General features: G+C 47.9%; 1 protein-coding gene across 3 annotated transcripts in view; it reads left to right on the top strand.

Moving 5' to 3' along the window:
• LOC138493293 (coiled-coil domain-containing protein 150-like) overlaps positions 1–14207 on the top strand; it is a 361270-nt gene that overhangs the window by 45458 nt on the left and 301605 nt on the right. For all 3 annotated transcript variants that reach the window (XM_069620392.1, XM_069620391.1, XM_069620393.1), the window contains exon 3: positions 4157–4273. In XM_069620392.1, the coding sequence (XP_069476493.1) occupies positions 4157–4273 (117 nt within the window). The remainder of the gene's footprint in view (positions 1–4156; positions 4274–14207) is intronic.

The raw sequence follows: 14207 nt of genomic DNA, 5'->3' as shown, positions 1-14207 counted from the left end.
ATAATGGATAATGTTTGCTAAACATATGACAATGGGGGATTTCCGTGGTTCTATCATTGAATTTACATATAATAAGTCACACTGCGAAATTCACTCATCTGTGGGTATTCCCTTCTGCCATACCAAAGGGTAAGATGTTTGTGTTTACTAAACACCTTTTGGCCCTCAAGTAAACTAAAGGCTGTAACTTAAAGAGAGCGTGCATGTGCGTGTCTGTGTGTGTGTGTATGCACACAAGCGTATACTACCATCAGCCTCCATTGATCTGTGGCATGCAGGTTATAAAGATGGCAACATGTTCATCTTCACCATTAGCAAGTGGGGGAGCTAAAAGCCTAAATGACCACTTAAGAAAAGCTATTCAGTTTGCTTTGCCAGTCGCAGCAGGGCTCTCTCCCCTCCTCCTCCTCTCCACACGTGTGTTTGTGTTTGGTGGAAGCAAGAGGTGGCATTTCAGTGGAAACTATGTTGAAAAGCTCAATTCTAGCCCTGGGTGCCTGGTTTTGTTTGTGATGATAAATCTGACAATTTATGACCTTTTCAGAAAATATTTGTTAAGATTGGTTAACTCCACCTGCTATACTGGGATAACCATGATATACCGTCATTTGGCAAGAAGGTTATCATACCATCGTAAAACTAATACTGTGACACCCCTATTGTGCAGCTAACCCTCTCTTTATTTTTTAATTATGGATAGCATTAATTGTAATTCTTCTTAATGTTGGTTTCTGATGTGTGAAATGTTGTAATGAACTGAATAGAAGCAAAAAAAAAACATTATTATGAGTTTTCAAAAACAGCATCGACCGCATGGGACCGCCCGAAGCAGCCCTTTTCTCCTATTGATGTTTATCTTTTTGAAATCACATGATATTCGTATTTGCTTCTCACAAGCTATGAGTTGATGTTTACAATAATTTGTAAAACATAATAGAATAAGGAGCACAGACAGTTTGACATTATAGTAGCCAATTCTTTTTTGGAAAGAGAATAACATATGAAACTTGCATAGTCATGGTCACATTACCAAATGTCGGCCATCTTGGATTATAGTAAACTTGCATAGTCATGGTCACATGACCAAGTTTCGGTCATCTTGGATTTTAGTAAGACACAATGGTGCCATTAGAGTCTTTTTAGCTACTACATGGTATCATCTGGAGTAATTTTTCAACCATGGATGTGGTAAGTCTTTAAAGCTTTTTTTGTTTTAAAGTAGAATACTTATTTTACTAAAAAGGATCAACTTTTACTAAAGATTCATGGTTTGGGAAAGATCACATACTTAATTTTCAAAACGTCCTTTTAGGCAAACTACTTTATCAAGTACTCCATTTACCAGCCAAAGGTACCAATTTCTTGCATTTTGTGAATTAGTTCCTCTCTATATTTTATTTACATTATTTTTACCTTTTGCAATCAATTCTGATAGGACTCATAGAAGTTTTCTTTACTTTGTTCCTGCAGTGGTGATGTAAAGTGTATTCCTTAGCAAGTATTCTAACATAGTTTGATCAGTGTGAAAGAGGTAGATGATGTTTAATGATCCTACACCATGTCTATATTTTGTAAGCTAGTAACAGTGCTTTATTTTGCATTTTAGACATAGCCCTCAGGTTGGACTGTTCTAGTCCGAATTGCATCAGCTTTTGCGTTATGCGCCTGTGAATTTTTTAAAGAAGACAGATGGAATGCCAATGAAAGACTATTAACAAAGCAAATACATTTGACACTATTTCTTATGTTCTTAGGGAGATATAGTGTTTCAACAAGCACATGTCTTAACTGAATCAAGAATGCAGCAGCGATTGCTACAAAGGGAGCCACCAATTCTGATTAATTAGATTAATCAGTCTGCTTGGAAAGTTACTTCCCTGAAACAGTGCATTCCAGGGTTTGGTTGAGCCCCAAAAACCGTTCATGATTCATAACATCTGATAACAATTTTTATTTAAACTGTGGTGCCTGCTTACACTACTCACAGATCCCTATCAAGCCCATTGGCTTTTTGCATTACCAACCAGCGTACATGGCCGGCAGCGTTTACTTCATTTGCACAGCGTAGTGCAAAAGTGCAGGGCAAAAGGTGGCATCCACACTTGTACCTTGCACCTTGCTGGTGCATAAAGCTGATGGACCCCATGGGGATGTCCAGCATTTGGAGCATATGTATGGCGGCGAGGATGGAAAGTGGCGGAAAACCAATTTGCACTGCTCCCCTCGTGACGGTTCACTGGATCGTGTTACTTCTCCCCAAGGGGAAGCCCTTCCCTGTGAGGCTAGGGAGATGAGGCCACTACCCAATAGTCCCCCTAGTGGTGGCAGAAAGCAGGACCTCACAGGGAGGGACTACGCTCATGGCAATAAGGAGTCCTGTTCCATGAAGGAACTCCCTAACCCCTTTTCCCTTGAGACCAAGTCCCTGTCAGAAATCCCTGTTAACACTAACCCCTTTCCCTTGAGACCAAGCCCTTGTCAGAAATCCCTGTTAACACTACTGTCTGTTATGGTCATTCTCTTCCATCTTTGATCCACAAAGTATATGGCCCAGACGAAGAAGAGCCAAAGAAACAGGCAGAGTAATAACAGTTTGCCTTACCATGGTACTGAAAAGGGTTGGCCCCAATGAGGCATAAAGATGATCTCAACAATAGTAAAGAAATACTTTGAATTTATGCTGGGGAGGATCCAGCCACAGGAAATAAAGAGCGAGAAAGGACGGGGAAATAGAGAGAGCAGCCGGTACGAAGCTAGCCCAGCCTTGGAGGTTCGAACCTGGAACACGAAGCTGCAAAAAAAGCTAATCCACAGCGGCAGGGAGATTCAGGAATGGTTGGCAGAAAACTGTGGAGGAAGCTAAGCTCCTGACCAGTGGAAGAGTGAGAAGGCAGCCAGTGGTGGCGTGATCCCGGGGAAATAGACTGTGTGGTCCTGCAACTGCGCGGGAGCTGTGTGGCCCAAATGTGAAGCCGCAAGGGCAGAGCAGGGAGCGAAGTGAAGGAAGCAGGAAGCGCTGAAGCAACACATGCAAGCGCATCACTCCAGGAATACTGGGCAAGGCAGTCCCGACACACTACAGGTAACGGGAACTGCAGGAGGCCTGGTAGGGGTTTGGGCACATCCAGAGTCAAGAGAGCCTCAAGAGTAATCTCCCTTGTCACAGTAGTGATACCCAGAAAAACCAACAGTCAATATAGCCTTGGGAGTAATCTCCCTCGTCACATTAGAGAAACCTAGAGAATCAAGAGTCAAGAAAGCCTCAGGAGTAAGCTCCATCATCACCATGGTGATACCCAGAGAACCAAGAGTCAAGAGATCCTCGGGAGAAATCTCCCTCATCACAGTAGTGCTACTCAGCGAATCAAGAATCAAGAGTGCATCAGGAGGAATTTCCCTCCTCACAGTGATACTCCAAGTAGGATTCAAAAGGGTATTAGACAACAAGAGCTGTCTGGAGTTAATCTACATAACATAAGATAGGGAAGAATTGCTGGAATTGTAAAGCAAGCTCTCAGAGGCTCTTGTGAAGAGACTTTTGAGGACTGTTGCTAAAAACTATCCCAAGTCACCCCTCAAGGCTGTGCAAGGTGGGACTGGAGAATGGAGTCATCCTCCTGACCGTACTCTCATTGTTGAATCAGAAGCTAGAACAAAGGATTGTTGGAAAAGAGATAAAGACTGAACCAGTTCACCAGGAGAAGGGTGACCTTCTGGTACTATTTTCATTTGGATGCTGAGACCTTTTGTAGATAAGTGTTAGGGTTAGAGTAGGTCTTTGGACAGAGGATAGACTTCCTGATGACGAGCACCAGAGTTGATATTTGTTTAGGTAGGGATAACCCCCTTGAGATAGGCAGAGGTAGGTTCTTCTATTTTTCTTAAATAAAACTTAGTTGAAATATTCCACCCCTTTGTCCGACTCCTTACTCCACCACGCCACACCCTCCTCTCCGCCAATACAAATGCACGAAAATATGCCATGACGTGAATGGAAGGCGTTACTCAAGTCTTTTACGCCTTCCATTCACATTACACCACAATCCAAAATGACCTCCCTTGTGTTTAAAATGATAGCAATATCATGTTTGTGCATTTACATTTAAACTCCTTATATAGTCCTTGTTTTTCTCTCCTTTGCTGAATTGCGTTGCAGTTTGAGGAGCAGCTGTCACGGGAGAAGAGCTCGAGGGCATCCCTGGAGGACTCCCATGCAGTCATGGTGCGCAGAGTGCAGGATCTGGAGAAGGTGGTGGAGGCAAACCGGAAAGAGGTAAGTTAAGCTGGCCCCATCATACAGAAAAGTGACTTGTGTGGGCTGCAGCCTGTGTGATGCACTGCTGCCACTTCTGGCATGCATTATTACAGGTCTGAGTAGTATGGTGGAATACCTTTCATCAAGCATTTCAGTTGACAGATGGCACGCTCCTTTTCCACAGCCTCGAATCCCTTTGAATTTGATTGCACCCCAAAAAATGTAATTGACCCCAAAAATGCTTATTTACATTTTTAAAAATGATAAGAACCCTAACATTTTTACATACATTTGATAAGAACTCTAAGAATTTTTAATATACATTTCAGAAGAACCCCATAAATGTTTAATATAAATGTTATATAAATTGGATAAGAGTATCAATGTATTTGATATAAATAGGTATTTGCCTATTGGCGGTTCTAGGGCTATTACAGTATTAGGGGTGGGTCTTACAATGCAGATATATATCTGTTACTGTAGGTCTCGAAAAAACATGCGCTCTTCAGACTTTTGGGGGCTATCCAGTGTGGTGTCAAGGAAACTGTAATTATGAACATCTACAGTTATGATGAGGGAAAAACAGATCCCCGCAGCTCTGGCGATTCCAATGATAGTTGTGTACCTTACTATCTTATGGGAGGATGCAACAGTCTTGATGTAATGGAGGACTCTCAGGATTTGATGGCAGACCGTCATGTGTACACTTTCTGTCGGCAGTGAGCCACCGCTTATCGCCACTGTTATGGGTTGGTCTGTTGGAGATTTTATTCAAAACATTTAGAAGGATACACCCATAGTCACGGCTAATTTGGAAATTGCTACCTGGGGTGACTACTTGGTTCATGAGCAGGCCAAGGGGGTAGAGGCCGTTCAATCATGTTCAAACAAAATGGAGCCTGAAGACAGCAGATACGAGTCCATGGTCATGTAGAATGATGCAGTTATGGTAACGGAGAGTGGCACCGAGCTCCTTGGCCTTTGGGAAATATGAGGGGCCATTGTGCCTGGATATTCGATGGCGTGTCAACCGGTGGGTATATTTTTAAAGCACATTTTTGTATTTTGTAGAGGTGTGAGAACTAGCCAGAGTTAAACCATGCATTTCTGTTGTTGTCTACAGCATCTGTAGGATAAAAAGGACAGCAATGAGGGGAGCCAAGCTGTAGCATACACTGTCAATATTTATTGTGTTTGCTCTTCAAATCAAATTGAAAACCCGGGGAATCGCGATAATAGCCTATGTAAGGAACGTTTTTTTCGCTAATGGAGACCGATAGCATTAAAGACAATGCAGACACATCAGTTGTGACTTGGGTTGATAGCCTAGCCATTCAGGGCTTCACAGCTATAGTGGTGAAAACCTGTTTAAGACGACACTTTCACAAATGGTGCGCTTGGCATAAAATTGGTGCAGCAGGATGCTCATTAATGTTTGGAACTATCCCATATAAATAAATCGTTACGTAAAATATGCTACATGTTGAGCCGTAAATGTCTTGTAAAAATGATGCACCTAATACAGCCGTTAACCCAGCTAATGGCTGGTAAAGGGGCGGAACAATGCGTGTCAAAAGTGTCGTGGGCTATACAAGTGGTGAATAACCCCCTCTTGAAAATGAAGGAGTTTAGATGGAGGTGTCCGATGTGTGTTAGAAGCATAATTGAAAAAACTGTTTGCATGTGGGGGGATAATAGCTAAGCCATTAAAGCAGAGCAAGGTGCATGGTGCCCCGTAAACTGACCTATAAGATTGAGAAAGTAGATAATTTACATGTATATATGCTTATTTGCAGAAAATAAAAAATGAACACCTGTTGTGAAGCTGTCAATTTAATGTGAAACCCTCCAGTGGAAGTGTACAGCAATTAATGTTGGCTTTACTTAAACAGCATATAGGCAGTATATCTCCACGGATTTTGTGTTATATGAAAACACCACTGTAGGCATATAGACGTGAATGTACTAACGTTCTATGTATTGCGAACATATGTTCCACCAGATGCCACCCTACAATAACGGCTCGACTGGGAGCCTGTCACGATGAGCAGACCAGATCGCCCCAGCCCAGCAGCAGTGGGAACATTGGGGCACATTAATGGCCAGACTGGATCCAGTCCTGGCGCCTCTGGCACCAGGCTCATGAAGCTAACCTCAAGGAAAACACAGATATAGTCGGTCTGCCAGTGAGTGATTTACCTCTGTGCTAATTGCAGTTAAGGGCGTGGCTCTAAGTCATTAGCTTGTGCATTAGGCTGCAATCATGGGTGTGGCAGAGAGCTTCTGGAATTAAATGCACAATAGGAGTGGCAGGGCGTGGTTGGCTATATAAGCCCCACCCAAGCCCTAAGGCATGATTTGCATTATTCTGCAGTTAGCAGTGTAACGCTCTCTGAGGAACTCCTGCCAGCAATCTTCCACAAACCTGCAAAGAAAAGCCGAAGACCATCGGGCCTCGCATACTCACCTGCTCTGACTTACCTGTGCCTCCAGCAATGACCCGGTTTTTCATCGAGGGCTCCAGCTTTCATCGAGGACTCCAGCTTTCATTGGTCGCCGGCACCTGCAGAGGGAAAGCAAGGTTAACCGCTGAGCTCATTCTTCGTGCCCTGTCACCGCCGCGCAATACTCACCGCTTCCGTCGCCATCGACCAGATTCATTCATCACGCCGGCTCACAGGTACCTGGAAAAGAGAAAGAAAGGACAGGTTAAATCACGCAAACCGCACCTGAGCTTGCGCTGGCCCCCTAGACACAAGGCAGGCCACCCTGACCCACTGGCTCAGTCGCTCACACGCGTTGCACCAAACCAACGCACACCGAGGAGGGCTTAGTGCCACAACAGCGGCACGAGTCACAACAGTGAAACGAGCATGGACTGCCACATGCAGCAAAGGACAACACAGATTACTGGACACAGACAACATACTACACAATGGATTGCACAGACAATAACAAGCAGAGCAACACAAGCAACACGAGTTGCAACCACAGCAGTACTGGGTTGCCACTCGACTTCAAGGGTTAGTGAAGTAATTGGATCCTACAGGACATTGCGCCCCTGCTGAGACTAAACAGGAAGGAGAGCCCACCAACCAAATACACAAGGAGCTGACCCAAGGCCAGTCCAGGGAACAAAAGACGCGCAGCTCCTCTAACCAGGGAAGCGGACACTCCACGCATCAGCTCCCGACGTCCCCGCAGAGACAAGGTGAGCGTAACAGAACCAAAAGTGGCCCTGTAAATTGTTTACAAAGTGGCCCCATATTTCGGCAAACGAGCGAGCACAGCGCGTGAACCCAACCCTTCTATGAGGGGATTGGGAGTATCCCACAAGAAAATGTTGAATGAAATGAGCCCAAATGAGTGCATTTAAAGCATGTTTTAAACCTATATGCATTAAAGATTCATGTTTAAAATAAGTTGCTAATCTCTCAAAGTAGGTCTTCAATGGTAGAGGGACAAAGCACGAGTGCAATAGCAGTCTCAATACCAATAAGAACATATCCAATAACAAAGCATGGGTTCCAACAAGTGTTCTTATTAAGTAACAGAAATCCTGAGGATTGATCTTGGAATCTTGAGGAGGATTGCTAAAAGCATTGGAGATTTTGTCCGCACCCTCAGTACCCCCTCAACAGTTTGAGATCGTGAAAGTATCATGGGTACCAGTAAGTTGCTCCTATCCACATTACATATGCACACAATACAATTGTTGCTTATTTACAAACATATTCAGTGGCATCGTGCACCATGGACTTTTTGCTTTTGCTCATGATGCAAACTTCACTCTTGTGAGAATGGGCAACAGTGTGCATTGTGTGCAGTGGTGGAAATGGGAAACATTTAAAGGGGGATCCCACAATGGTTGTGGTGGGGGCAGAGTTTGGAGGAGCGCCGGACGTCTGAGGCAGCTGGGCTGGCAGTTGAATTTTGCTCAAAGGATATGTTTAAAATAATAGTTTTAAAATGGTGCGATTTCTTTCATGCTGCTTCTTTCAAACTCGACACTGATCAATTCCACCTTAAATCACTTCCGTGGCAGCTGTCAATGCTGGTAACAAGTGGTTATGAGTACATTAAGGGATACATAGACACGCTCTACAGTAGAAGGCTACCAGGGTAGTTCAGCAGGTTGAGATGACAGTGTAATTCCTTATATAAAAAAATAAAAAAAACAAGTGCCATAAAATGTGTTTGGCCAGGGCATGGGTTGGGTTGATTGCCTGCTTATATTTATGGCAAAAGTGGGGGTATTTCTGCACCTGTAATGAAAAGTAAAAGTTGGCACCCATGAGCCCCAAGTTTAATTTCCTAATAACTGCTGTCGGCACAATAGAAGCCTTTATTTGTGATTAAGCAGTTTGATAAGCATATAACATCAATATAACCTTTAAAAAAAGGAAGGGGCACAAGATGTACAGGGTATTTGTGTGGTAGGGCGACAGAAAGAAATACATTGGAAAGAAAACTAGTGAATGCAAGTTTAAGTAGCATTTTTGAGTTTGGAAATTACTTTTTTCTTCGTTGAAAGTGAAAGTGTTCGATGCACCTTACAGAAAGCCTGCTTTTCACAGTGATGGGCTTTGTTTACACATTTTTTCGCAATTGCATCTGGTCTTGCGTTCAAGTTGCAGATAAGAGAAGAGGAGCCCAGCCTCAGGGGTGGAGCCCTGCACACCACACTCTCCCCCAAGGCAAGGGGCAGAATGCAACGTAATCGGATTCCTTCAGACATGTTTTTGCCAGAATGCCAGATAAGTAAACAGTGTGTTTCGGGGTCCGGGAGGAGGAAGAAGGGGTGACATTACAGCCCTCAGTTTAGGGGCTGAGCCAGCGTGCTGCGAGGTGAAAAGGGAAGGGGATTGTTCTTTAGTGAATCCTCCCGTGTGTGTGGCCCCTTTAAGAGGATGTGTCCCTCCCCCTTGTATTGCCCTTTTAAGAACTTTGTCATGGCCCAAGCTAATAAAAAGGAGCCCTGCAGGCACGTGTGACAGAACGGCTGCAGACCCCATAACGGAATCGTCTGAGTGTGTCTCTTTATTGTGGCCTGCAGGCCCACCCTCAGTAAGCAGGGCCTGCAGGCCACGGTGCCATGGGGGCCTCAGCCAGGGTCCGCATGAGCCAGCAGGGCCAGACCCAAGCCTCCCCGGTGCTGGCGCCCCAGAGCACCTCAGGGTGGGGGCTGGTGGGATGTCCTCGACCAGCCCCACCCATCAATCCTCCGAGGCATAATGCCTCTGTGACACTGGTGTCCCATAGTGTCCCAGGGCGAGCTGGTTCGATGTCCATGACTAGCTCCCCCCGTAACATTGCCGACGAGGAAGTCAGACTCTCCATTTCAAAGAAAAAGGGAGAAGAAGATGAGCCCCCACCCATCTCGCGTGTGTCGGGGAGGAAAAGGAGAGAGAGCGAGGAAACGAGCGCCCGACCCCACCGCAAGCGTGGGTTGGCCTGCGACTCACTGCCAGCAATGTGGTGTGGGCCCGGGCCACCCTGCGGTGAGGTGCGCCCGCGGCAATCTGCCGCAATGGAGGGAAGAAGATATGAAGTGGCTGTGGCCACAGGAGAGGTGAAGTCTCCCATCTGGGGCGGGTGCAGCGCTGTTCTCCAGCCCGCCGGGCAGACACTGATGGTGGAGCCCTACGGAATGAGACCTGCAGATGGGTCCTCCCTGGTCGTGGCCCTCTGCGAGGAGGGCGCTCAGGCGGCCCGGGAGGGAGCCATTCTGCCCCCTGTGGCAAGCCCAACACCTGCAGCACCCGCCCGCAGGAAAGGAAAACATCTCGGGGATCTTCTGCAGCCCGGCCAATCCGGAAGAGCAGAAAGAAGACCCGCTGCCCCCCTCCCCCCCGAGATACAGCAGTGCTGTCGGCACTGCCGCAACTCCACAAAGAATTCTCCCACCTGGGGAGAGAAGAGGAGGTGGGTGCCCCGCCCGCCCAGTAGGCAGAAGCACCACACGGCTGCATTGTCTCGGGCCGGATGCCCAGGCCCTGCAGACAGTGCGGTCACTGTGCTCTGTGTCAGAGCAAGAGGAAGAAAAATGATGAAGCGCTCCATATCTGCGCTACAGGAATATAAAAGAGAGCAAAAGACATGCGAGCGGCTCACCCACAGAAATGACATCTTGAAGTGTATCTACATTGCACGCACAGTGCTGATCCCAGTTAGGTAAATTAGAGACAACATTTTGTTTCGTTGGTCGCAGAGGTGTGGATGCAGCAAAGTTTCTCGGGTTGACAGTAACACCTCAGGATACGGTGGGACTTGCCTGAAACAAGGAAGGATACTCGGGACCAACAGAATGGTTGTGGACTACCCCGTGGAAGTGATGATGATCATCAGTGCAGGCCCACGTCATGCGGTCGGGAACAAAGAGGGTGCTCGCTGCCCAAGCACACTGGTGCGTCGCCTGGGAACCTGTGCACTTGGCAGGGCTCTGACACCATTGCAAGGGGCCCAAACACAGGGTCTCAAGACCATCCTGCGCATTGGTTTGGCCACCGTGATACGGGGTAAGAAGCTCCAGCATTGGAGGAACAGCAGTCCTGTGCCAATACACACTGGCATTCGAATAGTGGGCTCAGTATAATACAGTCACTGGTAGTCAAGAACCATCATGTTATGGCCAGCGGTCGACTGGCCAATGAGTTGCAACAGTGTGTGTGTTGACTCTAACAGTCCTCATGTTCCACTCAAACGCCTGGTGAGAACATGAGTAAAATGATGACAATACAAGATATTGGAGAGCAGCAGGACGTCTCAGCCTCGCCAAAGTAAAGGACAGTACCGACTAGTGTGTGGTAAGCACCACTTCCAGTATGTTCATTCAGTGATCATTGTAGGGACGTGAACAACTGCCCTGCATCAGCACCAACAGTGGCCTCCATGCCTCGAGGGTCAGACTTCCACCCTCATGCTCCTCAAGAGTCCCAGCCATCCCACCAGTATCAACGTGCCAGTGATGCTGTCTGTATGGGGCGTGACAAAGTGGAGGCCCTCCAGCACCAGGTAAGAAGCACTACGAGCGGTCAGGTAATCCAAGAGGACGACTCCCACGTATACCTGGGACGCCAGTCCAGTCTCGCACCGCCAGCCGGACAAGAACCTGGGCACTGCACCAGCAGTCAAAAGGCAAGGCCAACAAGACTGGAAGCATTCATCTCCCGGCACCATGACATCAGGAAAACAGGACATCCTGCCAGGAAAGTCCCTCTGCCACAGAAGCTACCCTGCTTGCCCTCCAAGTGGCCTCAACACCAGCCAACTAATGGGCCGACTGTACCGTCTGAGGATCAGAGAGCTAGTGGCCCTGTTTGCCTACCATTGATGACACCCGGGCGGTCTGCCACCAATGTCACCCGGCAGGCTATCCCGTCGAAGGACCAGGCCGATGTGGGCTTGGGGGAGATACCTACTGGCCCCTTGAGTTCAACCAACAGCTGAGGTCTGACCAACGAACACGGGTGGCCCTGACACCCGCCGCAAGGAAGCGGTACACCGGGCAGGGTAAGGATTGCAGCTCCTCAGGAGTGCTTGTGCGCCCTCATGTGCCACTGGAGACGGTATGTTGTGGACGGGAGGAACATCCAGAAGAAGGGGGTGAGTGCAGTCCCGTCACCCTGTACCCAGTAAGCAGTCCGTGGAGCAGCCTGGACCCCCAGCGAGCTGCGTCTTGCTGCACTGCCCTCAACATCAAGGGACTATGCCAAGGTGGCCCCTTGCACTGGCCAGGTGCGGCTTTGCCGGCTGCGAACTGTACCATCAAAGGACCTGGACCTGGGGGAAGTGGCTCCTGCATGGACTGCCCACATCATCAAGGGTCTATGCTGATGTGGCCCCTGGCAACACCCGCCAGGTGCGGCTTAGCCGGTTTTGAACTGTACCATCAATGGACCTGGGGAAGTGACTCCTGAACGGACGCTGATGGAGGATGAACTGGTCTCCTGCAGTCCTGCCATTGCTCTAAGAGGACTCAGTAAATATGAGTTTTGCTGCTGTGAACCTGCATAGTATTTACATGCTTAAAGTGGTCTCAGTAAAGGACAGTGATGTGAAGCTGTGCTCCTGCAGTTGGTAGGAGTGCTCTATTTGGTACCAGTGGCTATCCGTGAGCATCATACAATGGTGGCAAGTCCGTACCCCAGGTTAATAAAGGGTTTGTAGCTTGCGGTCCAACTGCCAACCATCCACCGGGGGCATCCCCCTGTGACCATCACCTCAGGGTGATGGGTCGGTAGGTGAGAGGTGTATAATAATGTGAGACCATACGTATGTTAATAGCACATCCTGTTTGAAGTTGGTTCCACAGAAGGGGGGAGGCAATCAGTTACGTCGTAATACGTCGTATTACCGGTTGTTTTTTTCCTTATGAAAAAGGAGGGACGTTGTGTAGTAAACCCTCCCATGTGTTGCCCCTTTAAGGGGATTTGTCCCTCCACCCTGTATTGCCCATTTAAGATGGGCCATGACTTTGTCTAATAAAAGGGAGCCCTGCTGGCACGCGCGACAGAACGGCTGCAGACCCCATAACGGAATGGTCTGAGTGTGTGTCTCTTATTGTGGCCTGCAGGCCCACCCTCAGTAAGCAGTAAGCAGGGCCTGCAGGCCACGGTGCCATGGGGCCCTCTGCCCAGAAGACAGCCAGGTTCTGCATGAGCCGGCAGGGCCAGACCTGCCACTCATAGAGGCACCCAGCCTCCCCGGTGCTGGCGCCCCAGAGCACCTCAGGGTGGGGGCTGGTGGGATGTCCTCGACCAGCCCCACCCATCAATCCTCCGAGGCATAATGCCTATGTGACACTGGTGTCCCACAGTGTCCCAGGGGGAGCTGGTTTGATGTTCATGACTAGCTCCCCCCGTAACAGGGATGACTTGTACCTCTGCAGTAATGCATAGGTTTTCCTTTCATTTCAAGCCAAGGATTTCATTATCCTGTGACTGCACTTAGTTACCTTAACATTAGCCAGGAGACTTTAGCTATAAACTCTACCTTGAGCTCACCCAATTCTCTCTGAAGCGTCACTTGTGCCAAGCAGAACACCCTCCTCCATCCGCAGCCAACAGAACCGGTCCACTCTGGATGGCCACTTAGAAAATATCCCAATTGGTAGCCTCACTGGTGTTTAATGGTTTATTAATTGTGAAAAAAATCAGTGAATGTTGAGATCCGCTCTGGTTTAAGGACCAGGTCTTTCGAGATATTCAAAGGGGGACTACCCTGTACCTCTTCTCGGAGGGGAGGTTAACTCAATCACTAAATAAATGGGTGCAGCATGATTAGAAATAGTCATATGTCCTGTGCTTGAGTAAGCTGCTTCCCCCATGCCAAGCACTGACGAGGAAGTGAGTGTGAGCAGTGTACGTTGGAAGAAAGGAGTATTCTTGGTTGTGTGTGTGGGCTTCCCTACAACCATCCACGAGTCTTGGGTCCTTTTATGAAACCTGTTTGGGGACGATGTGATCTATCCAGGACAGGGTCCAAGACTAACTTACAAATCACTATAAACAAATCTGAGGCGAAGAAAGGGTAGCAGACAGAAGGGGCACCCCAGTGTGTACCGCCAACAAGGGTGCACAAAAGCAGCACTCATTTTGATGTTCGGAATGCAGCTTGTGCCCCCTGTCGTCATCCGATCCCTCAGGACTCGCACTTGGAATGAGGGCAAGCAGAAAAGCAGCCGGCAGCAGCCACAGGGTCCCAGAGGAGTGGAGGGTCAGAACCTTCACTGCCATCCTCACTTCGTTGCTGCGGCAGGCAGCTGTATCCAGCGCAGGTCTAGTGGTTCATGCTGTGGGCGCAGGACCTGTGCAACAGGCAGTTATCCAGCACAGCCTGTGTGTGGCAGGCAGTTATCCAGCGCAGGCTGTGTGTAGCAGGCAGCTGTATCCAGTGCATGTCTAGTGCTTCAGGCTGTGGGTGCAGCACCTGTGCAACAGGCAGTTATCCA

This window comes from Ambystoma mexicanum, chromosome 10 (genome assembly GCF_040938575.1).
Source record: "Ambystoma mexicanum isolate Mex_15411 chromosome 10, UKY_AmexF1_1, whole genome shotgun sequence".
Lineage (NCBI taxonomy): Eukaryota > Metazoa > Chordata > Amphibia > Caudata > Ambystomatidae > Ambystoma > Ambystoma mexicanum.
The sequence above is the reverse complement of the archived record's forward strand: the minus strand, read 5'-3'. Positions and strand labels throughout refer to the sequence as shown.